Below are 21,995 nucleotides of genomic sequence, written 5' to 3'. Positions count from 1 at the left end.
TTTCCTTTTCAGGAATGTTTGGCCTTGCCATGCATCAAGGACAGCCCCTCTTACCTCACTGTTTTCTTCCCATATTTACAAAACACAATAAAAGGCTTTCAGGGGAGATAGAGGGTACAGTCCCAGAGGGTTTTCCTGCAGAGAGAGAGTCAGCTCTGCAGTATTTTAGACTTGCAGGTGGGAAGGTGAGCTTCAATCCTGATCCCTGCTGCTCTGCCAGCCTGGCTTTTTGGGGGGTTGCAAGTCACTGCTTGCTGCCCCAGCAAGAACCTTGCTGGGAACATCCAACTGCCTCACAAACCTGAGCAACAGCTGGGTTGTGAACACCCTTTATACAAGATAAGTCAATTTTGTTGCTTTTCAGAACTCCCTGAAACCTAGCTGGGAATCCCAGATTTCCTGTTCTGCAAACTACCAATGACAACCATGGTAAGAGCCCCATCAATACAAAAAAGTCTCAAGTTGGCACAAATGCATTACCTTATCCAGGCTCCAGATGCTTTGCTAAGACTGAGTATAAATAGAGGGAGAGCAAATGGCAGCAGGGCTGTTTCTACAGTTCTATTTGTCTGAAATACTTCAATCTTCACACACCCAGACTGCATGGACAAACAAACTGATCATTCTTTATGGTCACAATTGTCTAAAATGGAATAGGGGAAGCTAAAGACAGGCCTGCAGAAACAGGAACAAGAGCTCAAAGTGTCTGAGATGACAGTCAAGTGCCTGATATCACACTGAGATAACCCTCAGAATTATAAGAGGAGTAGTGGCTGTTGATACCAGATAGTGCCACATCTGACACAGGTAAAGACTCAGGTCTGTGTACATGCACACAGTGCACTTCACCCACAGAACAGCGTGCAGCCCCAGTCCTAAGCAGTTCTGTGCTTTTGCTCTGAGTACAAATTTAGGGATGGGTTAATATTTTATGACACCTCGCCCCCACAGAACTCCCAGTAAAATAAAACATAATATTTGAAAGAGGAAGTTAATTATTGAGACAGTTGCTGCTCTGCCTCTTCTGAGGTTGTAGCAATAGCAAATAACTGTTTCATTTGCAGAAGCCTAAAACAAGCCATAAACAAAAACTTCCTTGCCTGCACTGAAGGAACCCCAACACTTAGATTTATACTGCTAGCGATGTTTTTAGAACTGCATAGACAAAAATAAGAGCTGTGGGCCTTACGTAGTGGTTATTCAGGCCTGTCAGTGCTCACTGTTGAACTTTATACCCAGATCAGGCAATGTTCCCAAGGTGAGTAAACACTCCTTGGACGAGCCTCCACTTCACAGCCAGCTAGTGACCATCTGCCTACAAAATGTGCCAACTGCACTTTGCCTCTGTGCATGACCTCCGTGTTCCTGGTTCCAGAAACTCTTTGTACTCAACCTTTCCCACACGCCGAGAAGTTATGACGTTTTTGATTTCAAAGCCAAAATGGATCAAAGTTTGGTTAAACTGCTAAATTTTGTAACTGCTTCAAAACAGCAAACCCAGGGGCTAAGAACCTCCGCTTTCAGCATTCATTAATCAAGCCTGTTAAATGATTACCCTGCCAGGGCTGCTTTGTTGACAACTCTGCATGATGACAATGTCAGTGGCACTGTCCCAAGACACATCCAGTGGTGATGTAAAGGCCAAGCCTCCTCCACCTCAACTGGTGGGATGGACACTACCATGAAGAATATTTAAGGAAGGAGGTGCATCCTTGGAAAGCAGCAATTGCAAGAGAGCTCCAAAGCAAGTGAAACGGGCTCAACTGAAAGGTACAGCAAAATCCTCTCTGGCATCCAGCTGCAGCTTCCATAGACAGTAAGTAGAATGGCCGCTATTTCTTCCATCTTAAATTAGTAGAATGGCCTCTATTTTTTCCACCTTAAATTAGTAGAATGGCCTCTATTTTTTCCACCTTAAATTAGTAGAATGGCCTCTATTTTTTCCACCTTGATCCAAATTCCCTGCCTAGATTTTAAAGCAGTACATAATCAAGTCCATTGCAAATTCTTTGTATTATACGTTGTTAGGCTTTGTGACACTGGTTAGAACGTAACTAAGCTAACACACCTAATCTATTTGATTTTAGATTGTGATCAGTATTTTACAGCCATCAACGAGATCCACAGCAGCTGCAATAATGCCCCCACAGCTGAAAGCCGACATGAACGTCATGCCCAAGGTTGTGCAGGGGGATTGGGAGAGTCTGCCTCCTGAAGCAAGGGATTTCATCGAGACCAATGCCAAGCTGTGCCAGCCTGAGTGCATCCACATCTGCGATGGCTCGGATGAAGAGAACAAGAAACTTCTGGACATCATGGTAGAACAAGGCATGATCAAGAAGCTGAACAAGTATGAGAACTGGTGAGTAGCCTAAATGAAGTCAAGTATCATCTCAGAATTGGAAAATTCATTTTCTATCCTGTTTACTTTAAAAACTTCTTATAACTCTCCAATATTTGCTTTCCATGAACATTTTGGAACTTTAGCTTACATAGGTAAAATACTCAGGAAAAGCAAACTTTTTCCTCTAAAAATTAGATAAAACACATTATTCAGTTGGACTATCAACTGTACATTTTCTCTGTTGATTAGTTACATCAGGGAACTGAAATAATGTCATGAGACTTAGGCAACTTATCATTAGCAACGGCTAAATATTATTGAGCAAATCTTCTTTTGAAGAATTCTACTATTTTAGTCAATTAGTTTATTCATCACATACTTTCTTGTGGCATTCAAATAGGTCTGTGGGTGTTCAAATATTATTCAGTACAGGCATTATTCATATCGTGCCGATGAGCTTTGACTCTAATGTATTCTGCAAATACTTTTTTCAAATATTTCATAATTTCTCCCAACTAACTGAACGTGAAAGGAGAATATTAACAACAAGTGCATACTCGAGAATTACGTGCCAACCACGAGATCTTCATGGGAGAAATCTGCAAAGACTTTTGAATAACTAAGTGCAGGAATTTGGCAATCTGTTTGCAGACTATTTGGGAGAGAAAAGGGCAAGATTCACCAGATAAATTATTCATTGTTAATTATATGCTTAGCTGTAGTGATGATGGTTATGACAGCCCAACTAGAACATTTTTATACTCGTGGAAAATTTCGATGCACAGAGGTGAAAATGTAAAACAATCCCCTCTATCGTAAATAGATGGCAAAAAATTCCTTAGAGGGAAAAAAGAATCCCCTTTAATGAACTCCTTCACTTTTAATGATCGTGCTTATACTCAGTATTTCCTTTGTGATGCCTCTAATTTAAGGGACTATGCCAATCCACTAAGCTGGGTTCTGATCCCTCTGGCACTTATACCAACACTTAAACTACTTTCCTTGGCATCCACTTAGCTTGAGGCATCATTTTGTGGTCCCCATACAAAACAACTTCACACTGATGAGAATGAGAATTAAACAAGATTAACTTTTCCCTGAAAGTTAACAACAGAGAACAAGGCTGCGATTAAGAGGCAAAGGAGTATTAAAATGTAACAAGAATTTCCTAGGCCATATGATTTTTATTATTACTGGAAAGTCTTAAAGCAATTTTTATGAGAGAATATATCTGACTGATTTTTGATATTATCCATTATACTGCTTTGTCACTAATTTTTGCCTTACAAAGCATTATTTTAGCAGCCTTTTGTGCTAAAGTGGACCCACAGAAGGGTAAAAATGCTATATTGATAATTAAAGTCTAATTTGCTGATTTTTGCTGAAATGCAGCTGGTTGGCTCTCACTGATCCAAGAGATGTGGCGAGAATTGAGAGCAAAACTGTCATCATCACTCAAGAGCAGAGAGATACCACTCCAATACCTAAAACTGGAACAAGCCAGCTGGGCCGCTGGATGTCTGAGGAAGATTTTGAGAAAGCCTTCAACACCAGGTTCCCAGGCTGCATGCAAGGTAGGCAAGAAAAAGATAATTGACACTGAACTTTCAGCAATGCTGAGACACTTACTACTGCTGCAAGTTACTGAAAATCTTTGAAGAACAGTTTCAGCTGAAGATTTAGCTTTATCCCTCTGTAGTCACTTCACTGGTTTTATGCAGATCTTTACCATAGACCCAAATACCTGGGCAAGGACAGTCCTCAGTCTCTTTCCAGCACTCTTGTTTTCCTAAAGAGTGGCAAAGTACAAAAATTGACGTGACTTGATTCAGGAAGTCACATAGCAACTGAGGAGCAGATAGGAAGTGAGATGAGAATGAAGGTCCTCTGGTCCACAGCAAGAATTTCAGATTCAGGGATTTACTCTAACAGAGAACTTGGCCTTCACCTCCCCTTACTCCTGGCTAGACAAACTGTCTGAACTGCTGCTTTCAGCATTTAAGATAAAACTTCTTGCTACACAATTAGACAAACAGAAAGCTGCAGCTCTTTAAACATCATCAGAAGCTGTCATAAGACAAACAGCTTTTAAAGGACTGAGAAACAACCTCCATGTTTATAAAGGTTACTTCAAATGTTCCTTGTTTTGCTCTTGGCCACATCTTGCTACTCCCTGTTTTCCAGGACGTACGATGTATGTCATCCCCTTCAGCATGGGGCCCATTGGGTCACCTTTGTCCAAGATTGGGATCGAGCTGACGGATTCACCCTACGTAGTGGCCAGCATGAGGATCATGACACGGATAGGAACAGATGTTTTGAAAGCCCTGGGCAATGGGGAGTTTGTAAAATGCCTTCACTCAGTTGGATGCCCTCTGCCGCTGAAAGGTAAGAGCCTTACCTTAAAACCCTAGGAGCCATTAAAAACCCCTGGAAATGCCCAGGGCTGTGTTTTGGAACTGAGTGCATGTCCTCAGCACGTGGGACACCCTCACCACAGAAGCCCAGGGTGGTTCTGTAACAGCACTAGGTACAAAACTCAGTTCAAGGAATCAAAGCTCAGCGAGAGTTTGATGGAAAGGAGATCATTATCCCTAGTATTTACCAGGGATTTCATTGAAGCATATGCTTTGGGTTGCTGTCAGAGGCTCAATGCTGATGAAACAACAGCGTGATCAAGCATGGGAATTGCTGCATTCATGACTACAACATTCTGTTCTGCAGAGCCATTAATCAACAACTGGCCATGCAACCCGGAGCTGACGCTGATTGCTCATCTCCCGGATCGCAGGGAGATCATTTCCTTTGGCAGCGGCTACGGAGGGAACTCCTTGCTGGGGAAGAAATGCTTTGCTCTCCGGATTGCCAGCAGACTGGCCAAAGAGGAGGGCTGGCTGGCAGAGCACATGCTGGTAAAAATCTATGCTGTTAAATCTCATGTGTTTGAACAGCCGTTAAACCTCAAATTAGAGCCACATAAATCCATCACCCGCCTGGCCATCAATGGAATTAGTCTCATATGGATAGTCCTGTAACTTTAGATAGGAATCTGTTATGTGCCAGGCTCATGGGGAATAGAAAACTGCTTGCAAGGCCAAGTTCTAAACATTTAAATTAAGACTTGTCATGGTATAAAGCAAGCAAGGTTTGGAACTTCTGAGAGTGACTTCTTGTACTCAAAAACCTGCAAATATCAGATTTTCTAAGGGAGTTGTGCTGTGTAACCTTCCTGGCTTTAATTTCTGCAGTCCTTCAAACATTCTACCACCATAAAATACCACTGAAAAAAAGAATTTCAAAGTGCATAAGAGAACAGCCTTAGAAAAAAAAAATCTGTGGTCTTTGAGAAGAGCAGAAGAATCCATGCACAAAGTGCTTTCCTTTCACTCCACTTGTGCCGCCAAAAGAATATTGCCTGGTTTTCTTCTCTCTTGACAGAGAAACACAGATGTATATGGTCTTTAATCAGCAAAATAAAAAGAAATGTTTATTATATACAGACTTAACATTTTTTAAAAATATAAGAATTTCTTACAGATATTCTAATGGGAAGAAGATTTGACTCTGATTTAAAAAATACAGCCTGAGTTATTTGTCAACAATATTATGTTGTGCTTCTTCTGTAGGACCAAATGTGCATAATTAAATATTTTATCATTTCCACTTGCTGGGAGACAATCTCCAAAATGAAAAGTGCAAGAAAAAAAGGCTGTTTTTAACAGTTGCATTAATTTTTCAATAGATCCTGGGAATTACCAATCCAGAAGGTAAAAAGAAGTACTTTGCTGCAGCATTCCCTAGTGCATGTGGAAAAACTAACTTGGCCATGATGAACCCAAGCCTGCCAGGATGGAAAATTGAGTGTGTGGGTGATGATATTGCCTGGATGAAATTTGATGAACAAGGTATGGAAATAAAATTGGAATGTTTTACAGGTTGCTGTAAGTGCAGTAAGACATGCTACAAACTTCTGGATAGAATTAAATCAGTATGGTTCACTTATATTTTGTCATTTAACTTCCAGGCAACTTAAGGGCAATCAATCCTGAAAATGGCTTTTTTGGTGTTGCCCCTGGAACCTCAGTCAAAACAAACCCCAATGCTATTAAAACCATATTCAAGAACACCATCTTCACCAACGTGGCAGAAACCAGTGATGGAGGAGTTTACTGGGAAGGCATTGATGAGCCCCTGCCAGCTGGAGTGACAGTGACCTCGTGGAAGAACAAGGATTGGACCCCAGACAATGGTACCTGGCCCACCCCGTGGCCCTCTCTTTGGCTTTCTTTGGAATTAATGAATAAATTCAAGTTAACTCTGTTTTGCTGTGTTGTTCTGTGCAGGAGAACCTTGTGCTCACCCCAACTCCAGGTTCTGCTCCCCAGCCAGGCAGTGCCCCATCATGGATCCAGCCTGGGAGTCGCCCGAAGGCGTTCCCATCGAAGGGATCATCTTTGGAGGCCGCAGACCAGCTGGTAAGAGAGGCAGCAGCCACATTTCCAGGCTTGTGGCATTCAAATGCACAGAAGGGTTGACACATAGCTGGGCATGGCCACAGGTTTTGCTTTCACAGCTGCAAAAGCAAGGAAATAACCACGTTAGTCCAATTCCTCTGTGTTAGCCTTTGGCACACACGCTTCCAGCCACTGGTGTTTCAGGGTCTGAGGTGTTTGATGTTAACACAAAACAGGTAATAATAATAATAAAGGGCTGGAGGGAGATCAGGCCCCATTAACATGGGTAGCAGACAGATAGAAAATTGCTACAATGGTCTCAATTTGCCTGTAGTTTAGTTAGCAAATGGTTAGAGAAATGAATCAGTTTTAGACAGTTTAAAGATAAATTGTTCTGCTAAAGGCCACCTCAAGTTGGAAAAGAAATAGAAGTAATGCTAGATCTGAACTAATATGACCACAGGATCAGATTCTATTTCCACTAAAATCTGCTGGAGATTCTGATGTCCCATATATCTCCCACTGGATGAGTTCAGTAATCAGGAGCCAGTTTTGAAAACATTCATTCAAACTTCTTTGCTGTATTAGAGCAGGAAATGAACTGATTAAAAAAACCCAGGAAAAATTAGAATACATTATCCAGTAACATGCATTCAGCACTATGTCAGATGGCAAAACCTGTCATAAAAATGTTTCTGGACCTCTAATTACTGAAGTGATTTTGTTCTTTATAGGTGTCCCTCTTGTCTATGAGGCCTTTAACTGGAAGCATGGAGTATTTGTAGGAGCAGCCATGAGATCTGAAGCAACAGCAGCTGCTGAGCACAAAGGTAAATCAAAATTTAATCTGCCTACCTGTATTAAAAGCAGGCCCCTCTGGACTGCTTGCCCTCTCTTTCCCCCTGCTCTTTCACATTTCAGTCTTGGCAGCTAATTTTGCAACCTGTGCATTTTCACAATAGAAAATATTTGTACTGGAATTAACGGCCAAATTCTCTGTAAAAGTCAAATTAAGCAAAATAATCCCTTAGGTGGCAAGCATACAGAACAGGATGCAGGCACAGGGTTGCCAGAAGCCTTGACAGAGAGTTCTTGTTACAGTCTGGGATAAACAAATTTAAATTTGTCTTCTGCTAGAGCTCAACATAAATGCATGAATGATAGCCATCTCTTGAGAATCTTCATTTAAGCTGCTTGACCTGAGCTTTAAGAAATTTAATAACAAAAATTAATTTCACTTGTACCTTTGGTGCATCAAGGATAATGCTTGTGTTGTTTCTTAAAGCTCACAAGGGTGGTGAAGGGATCATGGATAAACCCTGGGAGGATCTGAATCTTTGTGCTTCAGAAAAAAAGTGCTATTTATTCCCTTACCTTCTCCATCTGTGCTTCAAACAGGCAAGGTCATTATGCACGATCCATTTGCCATGAGGCCTTTCTTTGGCTACAACTTTGGCAAGTACTTGGCGCACTGGCTGAGCATGGCCCATCGTCCAGCCGCGAAGCTGCCCAGGATCTTCCACGTGAATTGGTTCCGCAAAGACAGCCAAGGGAAATTCCTGTGGCCTGGCTTCGGGGAGAATTCCCGCGTGCTGGAGTGGATGTTCAACAGGATTGAAGGGAAAGCCTCTGCCAAACCAACTGCCATAGGTTACATCCCCACTGATGCTGCTTTGAACTTGAAGGGTTTAGAAGACATCAACCTGACCGAACTGTTTGATATCTCAAAAGAGTTCTGGGAAAAGGAGGTAGAAGAAATCAAGCAGTACTTTGAAGTGCAAGTTAATGCTGACCTGCCCTATGAAATAGAAAGGGAATTGCTTGCCTTAGAGATGAGGATAAAACAGCTGTAAGCTGGTCAAACCCACAAATATTTATCAATTCGCACACACTAAGACAAGGCAAACACATTTTACCAAATCACCACTGGAAGCATAACAGCACACTGATGGGCAGGGGGTTATAATGAAAGTAGGTCATAGCTTAGTTAGGGTATAGATACAGAGACATTCTAGAAATAACTCCAGACCTAATGATTTATAACTACATCGGTTGTTGTGAATAGGTGAGCAGCTGTGGGAGTGCACGTGCACAGGGTCTGAAACCCCTGTTCTGTCACTTACATGCACACAGAGCCATGATGGGTGTAAATTATTTGCCTAGTTCTGCATATGCAATCCAAACCAATCCAGCCTTCAAGTTGTAGCACATTGTTTCCATCACAGAAACCTCTGGAGTCTCAGACTCCACTGCAAAGAGGAGAGAAAATTAGATGCTGTATATATGTATTACCTAAATATATTTCATGTCTTAAATACTTTTTAGAAAAATGAAGTTGTAACTATCAGAGTGAAAGATGACTTTATATTACTAATGCATATTTAAGATATTGCTATTATATATTACTCATGTTCCTGTGATTTCCAGATGTTTTGAATGGCTTGTTCTTAAACTATAAAATAAATGTTTATACAAAATATTACCTCATTTCCAGTATTCTTGCTGTTTATAAACTGCATGCACATAAATCGAGGCTCCTGTCAATACCACAGCACAGGCAGAGATGCACATGTGGAAGTTAGATGTTGACTGGAGTTGATCTGCTGCTCCTGAGCCAGCTAGTTTAAGCCCAATACTGTCTTTGCAACTTCAATTCAAGCCAAAGGAATGATCCAAAAATTATGATACCAGCTGTGAGCAGTCATCCAGACGGTGACACACTCTCCATAACTGGGCATTGTTAGTTGCTGCAGGCATTTATAAAATAAACTACCCTCTAGGAAAGCCCCATATTAGGACCTTGCTCATTTGTTAAAGTCATAGGATTTGTCCCTGTTCCACAGCACCTTGGCTTTTGCAAGAGTAATGAGTGAAGCTGTTGAAGTAAAGACATCTTGGGAAAAAGTTTTCCAGATTTGTCAGGATGCCTAAAGCCTTAGAGCTCAATGAAAATCAGGGCAGGAACCTGTGCTGGCTTCCTTGTAGAGCCAAGACACTAAAACCAGCCCATGTTCTCCCAATTAGAGGTGTCATTTATGTACTTCCCACATCCCTGGCAGGTATCCTGCTTTTTCACTTTGAATGCTTGATCTCCTAAAACATATTGCAAATATTTGCTTAGCAAAAAGAAAATCACTTACATTGTGTAATAAGCCTTTTTACAGACTTGCTTCCTTGCAGAGCAAACAGTGCCAGGGCTGGTCAACAACTGCCCTTCAAAGTTTGCTAGGAGAGGTCACACAATCTGAAAAGGCTCTAAACTACCCCCTGACCCCATGTTTAAGACTTAACACAAACATCATCAGTTCTGAAGTGAATAATAGAGCCCAAGTCAATGCATAGGTCACACAAAGAACAGGCAATGAAAAGCTGTGAGGGAAGTGGAGGAGAGGGGTGCAGCCCCTGTGGAGATGATCAAAATCACATCTGCATCTCTTATAGGGTCACCTCTATGTGTCCTCTTGAGTGGGCTCCAGATTAACAGAAAAATCAAGGTAGAAGTCAGAGGAAGTGAGCCAAGGAAGATTGGAATGTACACCCCTCAGATTCAAACATTACTATCAAGTGGATAAAATAAAGTTGTTAATAAAGTAATTCTATAAATAGCTGATGAACAGCCTGGGCCATCCACAACTGGTGTGACAGCACTGGGCTGGTATTTGGATAGGTCTGAGGAGAGCAAGGAGAGCTGAGAAAATCTGTCATGGTGATCTCAGAGTTATGGCCAGTTACAGCCCCAGGGTTTCTTATGGGCCTCAGGAGAGGCTCCCAGCCCTGAGCAGCGCAAACGTGTTCCAGGCACAGCTTGAAATGTTGCCCAGGAGTTGTACAGAAGCTTGGGGCTTTCCAGAGCTCCTGCTCTGCCTTCCTAAACACAACCAGGCTCAAACGAGTGTTCCAAAGAAATGGCTCCTTCTTCCTGCCAGGGAAATCTGTGCCAGGGCCCAAGCCCAGCAGGCATGGGGGCATGGGAAAACCAAGTGACACTTCTCCCATAAAATGCTGCTCCATTAGGAGATGGGGATTACTGGGGTGCTACAGCACACGCCCAGCTCTAGCATCACTGGTGTTATAAAGTGCTAACTACCTTGAGAACATCTTACCCAGCCCAAAACACTGGCTTTCACATTCTGACTAAACCCCTGCTTGCTCCTCCTCACCCCAAGAAATCAGGGAATTTTCCTTCCTTTGCCCTCAGGTTCTGCTCTGGGTGTTTTTTCCCTTGTAACACAACACAACCCATGGACAGTGCCTATCACGAGCTCCTCTGGAAAAAAAATATTTAAACCATTTGTGGTTCTCCCACTGCACACATTTTAACCACATGCACCTTTTCAAACACTGCTCAGAGACATAGATCATTCCAGAAACCAGAAAATGGGGGGAAAAACCTGCTGTACTGTTAAGAATGAGAACAAGAAAATGAGTTTTTGCGTGAGTCATTCAACAGCTCCTTTGTATGTAAATATATCCTCAACCCATCAGCATCTATGGGGAGTACAATTTACATTTTGAATGATCAAAATGTTTAGTATTGGCAGAGAAAATGTTTAAAAAGGGAGAAGGCGGTGGTTTAAAATTTAGAAACTTAGTCAACTGTGCCAGATTATGATCTCAACTCTTCTTCCTCCAACAAATACTATGCTCCATAAAAACAAAATGCTTTTAAATTGAAATTTAGAAGTTCCCCTGATTTTCAAAAGAAAGAGGGGAAGGCAACAAATGCAATAAATTTCAACAAATTAGTAGAGAAATATAAAACTTGGCCTATTAAATGCAATTCAGAGAAGGGAAGCACAGGCAAGACTAACACATGAAGTGCACAGAGCCATAACATTTGCAACAGCTGTGTTATGAAATGCACTTGGTATTCTGGGAAGTGAGAAACAAAATACTTTGTTAAAACACTTGTGGATGTACCGGTGGCTTAGAAGAAGAGAGACAAAATTAAAATCACGGTTTAACCATTAATGGTTTTGAGGATATGATCTCTGGTACCTTGTTTGTGCTGTGATTCACTGGACAAGAACATTGTGATGGATGCACCACATCCAGGGAAGGCTGTGCTCAACTACCTTAAATTTAGCCCAGTCCCTTGGGTAAAAGTCTGGCCTCAGTGCCAAGTGCTCCTGTTAGCACAGATAAATCCAGAGCTCAGACCTAGACCTTGGCCCAACCCTTGCACAGGTTGAGAAGCCTCCAAGCCCGATGCCATCGTTTGGACTCATTTCTCATGTTTCAAGGTCAAGTTTTGACTGTGTTTTGTCTTGTTCCTTCAAATCCCCTTCTCAGATGTCAGTCTCAGCAGTAATTAGCTTGAGCATATAAGATATCCATGCACCTGGATTCTGTCAACATCATGAAGGTTAAACCAAATAAATAAATAAACCTGAAAAGCAGCGTCCAGCTTGCTGTAGAACTCGTGTTGGAAAACAGTGAAATCCAACTTCAAACCTCTCACAATTCTGAGATAATATTTTCAGGAAAAGAAGCAAAATTCAGAGAAATGGCATTTGTGCTTTGGGAAATGCTGTTTTCCAAAAACCTTGGCTACCATAGTAACATGATTTATTCCATACTTGCGGCAGTATAGTCAGTCAGCTCCCCAACTGAAAGACAATTATTGTAACTAGAGATGTACCTGGCTGGAAGACTGTGGGAATGCTGCTATGGATGGCAGAGCAGAGCACTCTAAACTCCAAATCAGTAACTGGTAGTGTTGATCGTGGAGGACATTTCTGGCAGAGGTTTAACCTCAGCAGTACAAAAGGGCACGTTGGTCAAATGAGTGCTGGCAATTCCCCCTCACAGAGATTCCAAACCACGTCCTGCCCCATCTGTGTGTCCTTATGCAAAACAGCTAGGTGGGGAGAATGGGAAAGAAAAAAACCCTAATTGCTATTGTATTGCTTTCCTGCATTCTGCAGCCACCATGGATACGTTGGCTGCAAAACTTTACCAGAGAAGGATTTTGTGAGCAAATTGCAGAAATCCACATATATTAATGTGCAAAATTCACATTTTGTGTCTGATCCTTGCAAACAAAAACGTGGTTATGGTGCTTTTGCTGTAAGAGGCCATGCAAAAGACCTCTGAGTTGTCCCTACCCAGTGTGGAGGGCTTGGTTCTGCCTTTGATGCCATCAGTGAAAATCACCTTGAAATTTCTTTTGCTCCTCCTCACACTGGTGCTTCTTTCCATGCCTTTTCTCCAGTATACATGTAACCAGACATAATTCTGAGATGATTCTGCCTTCAGCTCTCCTTCAAGCTGATAAGCTGCAAGCAGAACATTTTTTTTAATACACATCCCAGAAATGTTCTTTGTGTCTTTTTGGAAATGTCAGATGCTGGCCATTGGAAAAGGGAAAACATCTGGTTTAATCCTCCCGAAGGAACATATCAAAGTTTTTGTGTTGTTTTTTTATCCATCCTCAATGCCTTTTATTCATCTAAAAAATCCCTTTGTAAACTACGGCATTTCATTTTTGTTGGTTTTGTTCTTTTTCTGAACCAAGAATGTAGTTTTTGTTCCTTTTCTTGTAAAGCATCACAAGGCCATTTCCCAGGTTGAGATGGCCAAGGAACAGTCCCTCCCAGAAACCTGATCCTGATAAACAGCTGTTCTCCAGCACAAACTAAGCTCATCCTCCACAGAAAATAGCTCCTAGGCTCACAATAAATAGATCTTACCCCTGCTGTGTATAGATTTGTGGGCTTTAAACTGAACTGATAGTCTGAACTTGTCATCCTTCCCATCTCATCAGATATCCTAGAAAGGGCCTGTCACCATGGTGGAGGCTGGCACAGCAACAGCACAAATGCCAGCTCTGAACGTGAATAGAACAACAAAACCTCGTTTTACCCACTGGAAACCATCACTATATTTATCTGTGTCTTCCTGAACAGATGAGAAACTTCCCATGGTGTTCTGGAGCTCCAGATCCTGAGAGCAGCTATGAATAGCGGCTTTAAATTTATCCAGGGTTGGAAAGAGACCGAAACCCAAAGCTACAAGATGATGGCAGTTCAGCTGGCTGGGAAACCAGCAGAGCCTTGCAAGGGGCATGGAGATAAATTCCCACCCACAGGGTGAACAACACCACCACCCATGTCCAGTAATGCAGTGGAAGTGGGGTGACTTTGAATGGCGTGGGATCATGAGAGGTACAGCTCTCCCAGGAGTTATTCCTGCTGGCAGGAGACAGAAAGGTGGTGAAGCCATGGGGAGCTTCTGCCTTGACCCTCACTGAGCACCCTGACTCCCCTATTCCTTTTCCTGTAGCTCACTCAGGTCTGCCCAGGCTAAGGTAAGTGTGCCTGGACTTTCGTTCTTTTGTTCCACCTCAGTCCCTGGATTGTCTTAAATTACAATTTAATGGAGAGCCACATGGCCAGGATAGTGGAGCTGGACATCAGAGCTTTGGTGGTGTCCAAAAGAATCTGCACAAAAACAAACCCCAGCAAAAACCCCACATTCAGCCTGGTTTTGCCTATCAAAGTGATATTATACCAACAGTTATGTCAAGCTCCCAAGGTAACCAATAGGGAAAAACAAAGCTATAAATTAGCCATAAATTTAAACTAGGACAAGAGTTGGGAAAGGGAGGGGGAGGCTGTTTGAAAGCTGTGGGTTGAGTGGTGGTCTTAGAGTACAAAAACAATAGCCTTCTGACACTAATAAGTAGAAGCAAGGCTTGGATTCTGTGGCGTTTTCTTGGTCTTTATTCTATAAAGACAGAAATCTGGCTCTATTTCATCATAGTTATCTACACTCAGGCACCCCTCCACCCTTGAAGGAGATTAGTAGTGATAATGCATCTGGTACCTGCCCCAGCAATAACAGATCTATGTGGAGAAGATTACAAGAAATTGCTTGGACTTTTGCCCAGTCCTAGAAGTCCCACTGAGCATTTCCAAAAGTCCCATCAGTTTTTACGGCTTGTCTCTCAAGAAGGCTGCAGAAACCTACATGAGGGAGAGACTTTAAAAAGATTTCTGCAGACATTTATTTCTGGCCAAATTATGATTGCTTGGAGGAAAAAGAAGCCACCATACAAATCTTGTTAGAGACTTCAGCAGGAACTCACAAACCCATGCAGAACCAAGATAAGCTAAAAAAAGCAATTGCATCCAGGAAGGAAAGACAGACCAGCCAGCCAAATGCAACTCTTAATTCCAACCCGTGACAGACCCCTGGGGCAGCTCCAAAGCCACTTAGCACAAGTGTGGAGCTGGGCCAGGAGGAGTCGCTGGCACCAGGGGAGCAGCTCTGGCAAGTCCCCGCTGCAGTTTGGAGATTTGCTGAGGGGGACAGACTCAGACAGGCTCGGTACCCTCAGGAGCACTCCCCACCCCCAAAACCCCCCAGCTGACAGCTGCAGGGACACTGTGATCCCTGAGCTCCCTGCACATGTGGGACAGCAGAGGAGCAGCACATCTGTCAGCAGCACGAACACCCGGCAGCGCTCACTGCGGCTTGGCAGGAGCCCGGAGCAGCCGTCTGCAGTCCAAGGTCTAAAGGGCAATCTGCCTTCCAAGGCTCCTGCAGCTCCAAGGACCTGAGGCCTGGGGCAAATATCTGTGACTGGGCAGCCCAAAGGTCCCTGCACATGCCCTGCAAGCACCGTGCCCACTTCATGCTACACAGGAGGTGAATTTCCAGGGAACCCGGGGATAAAACAGCACAGAGAGCATCCCGAGAGGCTAAAGGTGAATCCCTGTGCCCCTCACACCTTCCAGTGGACCTCACCAGATGGGCTGCTCTGCCAGCAGAGGTGGAGCACATGGCACACCAGCACAGCATTACCAGGCACTGGGAATATTCTCTACAGCAAGGAAAAAGTGCTTTCTTTTCAGGGACACAGTGCAGAGAGCTGCCAGGAAGGTGACTGAGCTGATTATTCTTGTGCAGGGCTGTGGGACTGCTGGCAACTGCCTGGCCTGGGGGTCCCCAGGCTGCACTGCTCTGTAGTAGGAAGGTAAAGGAGAGGGACCAGATGGTTTCTAGCAATGACAGCTACAAACCTCCCTGTAGGCTGTGTCACATCACTGCTCCATCTCCAAACAAGCAGCTCTCACATACAGCTACACCTTAGACAGTGGGAGCTGGGAGCTTCTTCTGTTCCAGTTGCTGGAGAGCCTCTCCCAGTCTCCTGGTCCAGGTGAGGGTGTTTGCTGGATGCTGTCCCTGCTGCAGGCACAGCAGGAGGGCCCTGCTCCCAAGACATTTATGATGGTGCCAGGCTTTTTTAACTATGAATTTGAACAGAAGTCATGTTGCACCCTAAATGTCACTGCCAGGCAGAAGGGAAGTAATGAATCTCCAGCAATATTCCCAGCATCATGATTTAAAGATAAAATGAATATACACTGCAAGAACCCCTACAGCTGTGGCTGCCTTGGTGAAGCCATTAACAAATGCAGTTTAACACGTCCAAGTGCAGCCAGCCTTCACTGGGGGCTGCTGGGTCTTTCTCCCATCCTTCTCCCCCCACTGCTCTGCTTATTGTTTGCTTCATTGTTAATCCCACCTAATTTAAAAATAGGAAATTGATTTCTTATGTATCCATTACAAACAAAATCATCTCTTTATTACAGCGAGGATCATATTTCATAAGCAAGTCATGGAAAATTAAAACCATGCCTGTTGCTTTGATGAAATAATGGAGAAAAGTGCTGGAGGGGAAGGCACAGACAGCTGGGGGCTGTCATGCAACCAGTGGTGCAAGTTAACTCTTTGCTGTCACCCAGGGCTCCCAGCACTGCCTGTTCTCCTCCCCCAAGCTCCTGATTGGAGTGCTAAGAACTCCCTTAGCCCTGAACCTCCAAAGCATCTCAGAGAAGGAGTGCAACCCCTCTGAACAAAGTGGGGCAGTGATTGTGGAGCTTTTGTTGTTAACAGAAGGTTTGCAGCCTGCCTGTGTGCAGAACCAGATTCCTCCCAGCACTGACACTCCTGAAATTCAGGAAATCGTTGCTGTTGCACAGTGTGCAAAACAAAGAGGGACAAACACCAGCCACACTCAGCCCAGGAGTGCTTGTAGCAGAAATATTTCCAGTCCTTGGGCATGTCAGACTTTGTGCTGTGCTGCTGGGAAGGGGCTCAGGCTGAAGGGGAGCCACAATTGCCTGGAGAGATCCCAGTGTCCATTTACACACAGGTTATGTCAGTGCAGCAGGCACCACAGCAACAGCAAGTTAGCAGTGTCCTGTGGGGTGGATTGTAAATTAAAACAAAATCCTTTGTGTGCATTGCAGAGGATTTATGGAGTGTTCTCTGAACCTCCCTGTGGAGCAGACAGGACAGGGGTCCTCTGAAGAGTAATCCAGATAAGTGCTACAGCCCGAGGACATTGCAACATCCAACCCAAAGTTCATTGGCCGCTTCATTAACGTGTTGATCTCCAGGAATTACAGCCAAAAACACCCTCTGCAATGTCCCCATCAGAAGCAGAAAGAACACTGAGCTATCACTGCAGAATTCTTTTCATAATGTATCATCTGTAGGTGTGTCCATATAAAAATGCCATTTTTGAGGACAAAGAATAAGCAAAACTGTGACAACAGACCACAGTCAGGCTCCATGAGAGTGAAGGGCAGCAGAAGAGATTGCTTTAGAGCAGTAATTCATGTCTGGCCTGTTCAACTCTGAGCATACCTTTTTGAGCAACTATTTAGTTTCATTTCTTTGGGGTAAGAGTCTGCCGTTTGGAAAAAATACCCCATTTTACAGTATCTTGTAAGTCTGTGCTGCTCTCAAAGCCTCCCATAGAATCATTCAGGCTGGAAAAGACCTTTAAGATCTCTGAATCCCCATGGACTTGTTCTTCCTCAAGTCAGGACCAGAGATTACCATCCTAAAGCACTTCTCACACCAGGTAAGAGGCCTGGAAACCCTCACATGATCCTGCTCCAGCCCTGGGAGGAGCCCAGCCAGCAGCAGCAGGTATTTGCCAGTTCACCACAAAGAGCTTCCTTCCAAGTGAGCCAAGGGAAGTCCTTTAAAACTCTTTATGTTCCCTTTGTGCTGATGATTCTCAGAATAGAAAAACAAGTTTTGTAACTCAGTGGAAGTGAAGGAAACGAGCTCTTTCCAGGAACATCCTGCAGTGGCCCTGCAGCCCCCAGCTCCCTCCAAAGGGCTTCTTGGAAGCTCTGAGACTGGGACATACCATGCTCCTTTCTACCAGTTTCTGTACCGGCTGCTACCATGTTCCACCAGTTTATTTATGCAATAAACAGCTCAAGAAATAACTGCAAGTTATGTCCAAGCAGCTCCAAGATCAATTTAAAGGGTCAAACTCTCAGCCTCTGTTCTCCTACATGAGAGGCATTTCAGTTTCCTCTTAGGGGGTATTGAGTTTTAATAATTATCAAATACACGATAGAATTATTTTCAAGAAGTTTCTTCTCTGGTCTTACCATGTATCACCCAAACAAAATACTCATTAGAACTCCTGGAGGAAAATTTCAAAATGATGCAATAAGTCACCAAAAAAAATTCAGAAATTCAGAAACATCCATTTGCACTTGCACAGCAGAGCCAACTCGCCAGGCTGATATTTTAATGGAAGCACTGGATGTTTTCATTAGCTGCATTTGCCACAATGACAGCAACAATAACTCCCAGACAGAAGTCGAGACAAGACGCAGTAATTAGGTCAAACCTTGGGGATAGAGCTGTCATCACAGACATCAATGTAAGTTACTCTCTCACTGCCCAAGCTCTGCAAGATGTGCTGCTCACTGGGTTGTCTAAACATGATAAAGAAGGGGAAGAAATGAGGGTCATCCTGCCTTTTGCTGTTCTTCACAATTACCCTGTGTTTAATTGATCTTGATTAATTATTTAAGGTAAACGGAGCTTTCCTGACCTAACGGCAACATGTAAACTGATTAACTTGACAAAGCCAGCAAAATGATCTGCACGGTGAGATCAGCTCTTGTAATCCATTATTGAGGCCAGGTTATCCTGGGTCAGGGCCAGGGATGTGCTGCCAGACAAGGCAAGGTGGTGGAGGTGGGATGGGGTCCCCTTGGGAGGGGGGGTCAGACTCCTCCAGCCCCTTGGCACTGGGGAAAGGGAGGAGGAGGAGGAAGAGGAGGAACTGCCCTGAGCTCTGGTAGCTCATGGTGCCTCTGGGGGCTGCACCCATGTGGGCTTGGGGGAAGGAGAAGAGATGACACCCCCTTTCCACGTGGGCTGGGGGCTGGTGGGAGGTGGCAGGGCAGTGTCAGGGGATGAGGCAGTGGGAGGCAGGTCTGAGCAGCCCAGCAGGACCCAGCTGCTCAGGGACCCAGCCCTGCAGCCTGCACAGCCCAGCCCCAGTGGCACATGCACACTGGCCCTCTGCCTGGCCTTATTTTGGCTGCCCTGGCTGTAGCATCACCATGGGTTACAGGGCAAAACCCATTTATTTGGTGCAGATAATGCCTATCTGAGCTGAAAATCAATCCCAGATAAAAGCTTTCCAAGAGATCCTGCTTAGATTTGCGTGGGGAGCAGCAGTGCCCTATCCAGGCTGATAAGCAATCTGGTGGCATTGATTCCTTGTATGACCCAGTAAATTATGCATATTGGAAGAAAGTGATTTGTTTGGAGATCTACAGTATCCTCCATCCCTTCTGGCCAATCACTAAGGCAGGTACACAGATAAATGAGAAGAAAACACTCGTCACCACTTTGGCTTCAGGGCAGAAGCAGATAAGGCTGATAAGGCAGCAAGTGAAATTCCCCTGCAGGCTCCCAAACAAACAAATACCTACTTGGGCAGAGGCTGCTCAGCTGCAGCAAAAATTCTGCTCTGGCTGTTTGAAATAGCAGCACCCCCAGGCACAAATAGAGCCATAACCTCCCTCCTCCATCAAAAGCTCCTTGTCCAGAGAACTTATGCTCAAAAGAGGTGAGATGGAGCACCTGGGAAGAAAAAGAGGCACCCAGAGTCCTGCTTGGAGGCTGGGGATGGGTGGGAGACCCCATCCAGCACCCCAGGGAAGCTCTGTGTAAGGGTGAGGATGCTCTTAGGTCACAAAACACAGAGGCAAGAGAGACGTGGGCACCACAAGCCAGTCCCACCACTGAGGTGCCCATCACTGCAGGCTGAAGGTGACAACTCCCATCAAAGCTGTCCCTGCTGCTGCCACCAGCCAGGAGGAAAAGCACAGAAGTCAGGAACATCCCCAGCCTGCAGGATAGACTAATCCCTGCCAGCTGTGCACAGAAACCCCCAAATCCTTCAGTCAGTGAGAACTTCCTTCATGATCTGGCTGTGCCACCAAAGGCTTTGACACCACCTCCCTCCTTTTTAAACAGAGATCCATGAAGTCTCATAAGTCATATTTAAAAAAAGGGGAAAAAAAAAGAGGCTTTCTGCCAAATTGCTGATACTTCACTTTTTGGGTTTTTTTTCTTCCCACCCCAGTTTCTTTTACATCTCATCAGTTCCTTGCCTGTATTCATTTCTATTTGGTTTTCTACCTCTGGGAGCAGAGCAAGCCATCAAACCTGGATTAAACATGCCACAAAAGAATTCAAGTCTTGACATGGCCAAAATATTGGTTTCCAATGAAACAAAACAAAAGACCAGAGTGAAGTAACTATTTCAGCAGCTTGTGCAGCCATGTAAATAGATGTTGCCAAGGGAGACCGAAGAGAGATAAAGATCCACCACCCTTCCAGAGCTCACAGAGGAATTGTTCAGATCCAAACTCCATTTCCCAGCAGCATTCACCAGTCCAGCTCCAGCCAAAATGGTGGATAAGCCACGTTTTAAACAATAAATGCTTCGAAAAAGGACAGCAGTGTTCAGGCTTCCCAGCTGGGCACCAGGAAAGCATTTCCTCTGGGGCAGGTTTCATTTCTGAGCTGTGGGACATCTGCAGCCTCCTACCTGTGAGGAAGGGGCTGAGCAGACCTCAGGGCTGACCCGAGACAGCAGAGTTTGTTTTTTAGGGAAATATGGATTTCTTTGGAAAAACACGTGTCTCACTGGCAAGCCCCAGAGCCAGCAGGCGGCCTCAGTGCAGCTGCTGCCAAGGCAGGGGGGGCTGGCAGGGCTGGGAGAGCAGAGCCCATGCCCTGGGATGGGCCAGGGGGAACACCAGGAAAGTTTCTCCTTTGGTGAGGGTTGGGGCAATGCAGTGAGGCTGAGGGGGCTCTGTCCTTGGACATGCCCAGGACGAGGCACAGCTGAGCCAAACCAGCCCTGGCAGCAGCTCAGAGACCAGACCAGAGCCCTCCCGAGGTCCCTCTCACCCAACACTTCCATCAGGATGGCAAATCAGTGCAAAAAAAGGTGAATACAAGACTGACCACAAAAATTCAACCAGCAGCTCCAGAAAAGAGGCAGCTCTAGCACAAGTGACTTTATCCCTGCAGGTTAATTAATGCTGAACCTGATAAAGCCTAACTACCCTTTTGTTTTAATGAAGAGAAGGGGCCCCTTGGCAGCTCCCTCTCCATCCCAGGGACCCCCACACCGAGCACAAACACTGAGGAATGCAGCTCCAGCTCACTGCTGGTGTAATGTGTTTGTTGTCCCAGTGCCGGGCTCGGGCTGCACTTTGCTCCAGGAACATTTCACCTGTGTGCACAGGGCAGCCTGCAGCAGGGCAAACACTGCTCCCAGAGGGCAGCACACGCCATTTGCTCGGCAAACCCACGGACACATCGACTTTGTTTGTGCTCAGCCTTTCCTGCAGATTGCCAGGGCAGGCTGTGCCAGCTTGGCAGAAATCAGAGGGGCTGTGCTGGCCTGAGGGGCCTTGCTGGGTGAGCATGGGCAAACCCTGGAGAGGCTGGAGATGCAAAGCATCCAGCAGCACCCCAGGCTCATGAGCTGCCACTGCCCCAAGAGCAAAACCAGCTGACTTTAGTGGAGGTCTGGGTTTGGAGGAGGGAAGGGCAGGGCTGGCTCAGGCTGTGGTGAGCAGGGACAGGCAGCCAGCTGAAAGCTCCTTGGCAAGAAAGAAATGCAAGCACTCGTTAGTCCATGCACTGAAGACACATTGGGAAATGCTTCCTAACACATCAGATCCTTCCCAGGATTGCTGCCCGTGTGCTGAGGGGTGGCACAGGCCCAAAGGAGACTGACCCAGACACTGCACACTCTGCTGAGGGGTGGCACAGGCCTCTCCCCAAAGGAGACTGACCCAAGCACTGCACACTCTGCTGAGGGGTGGCACAGGCCTCAGGGA

At 44.9% G+C, this 21,995-nt stretch overlaps 1 protein-coding gene and 1 long non-coding RNA gene across 2 annotated transcripts in view; one reads left to right on the top strand and one right to left on the bottom strand.

Moving 5' to 3' along the window:
* Nucleotides 1-21,995, bottom strand: part of LOC143695418 (uncharacterized) — a 33,681-nt gene that overhangs the window by 9,517 nt on the left and 2,169 nt on the right. The window contains exons 2-3 of the long non-coding RNA XR_013184578.1: nucleotides 8,173-9,047; nucleotides 6,705-6,917 (exon numbers count right to left, since the gene is read on the bottom strand). This is a non-coding gene — a long non-coding RNA (uncharacterized LOC143695418). The remainder of the gene's footprint in view (nucleotides 1-6,704; nucleotides 6,918-8,172; nucleotides 9,048-21,995) is intronic.
* On the top strand, nucleotides 2,094-9,277 carry PCK1 (phosphoenolpyruvate carboxykinase 1). The gene is made up of 9 exons (XM_054644597.2): nucleotides 2,094-2,362; nucleotides 3,737-3,918; nucleotides 4,529-4,732; nucleotides 5,069-5,256; nucleotides 6,087-6,249; nucleotides 6,369-6,593; nucleotides 6,688-6,819; nucleotides 7,533-7,628; nucleotides 8,197-9,277. The coding sequence occupies exons 1-9, from the start codon at nucleotides 2,139-2,141 to the stop codon at nucleotides 8,649-8,651; spliced, it is 1,869 nt and encodes a 622-aa protein (XP_054500572.1). The 5' UTR covers nucleotides 2,094-2,138; the 3' UTR covers nucleotides 8,652-9,277.

This window comes from Agelaius phoeniceus, chromosome 17 (assembly GCF_051311805.1).
Source record: "Agelaius phoeniceus isolate bAgePho1 chromosome 17, bAgePho1.hap1, whole genome shotgun sequence".
Classification (NCBI taxonomy): Eukaryota; Metazoa; Chordata; class Aves; order Passeriformes; family Icteridae; genus Agelaius; species Agelaius phoeniceus.
The sequence above is the reverse complement of the archived record's forward strand: the minus strand, read 5'-3'. Positions and strand labels throughout refer to the sequence as shown.

Coding starts and splice junctions, on each gene's coding strand:
- PCK1 (XM_054644597.2), top strand. CDS start 2,139: ATGCCCCCACAGCTGAAAGCCGACATGAACGTCATGCCCAAGGTTGTG. Junction 2,363..3,736: donor CTGAACAAGTATGAGAACTG/GTGAGTAGCCTA, acceptor GCTGAAATGCAG/CTGGTTGGCTCTCACTGATC. Junction 7,629..8,196: donor AGCAGCTGCTGAGCACAAAG/GTAAATCAAAAT, acceptor TGCTTCAAACAG/GCAAGGTCATTATGCACGAT.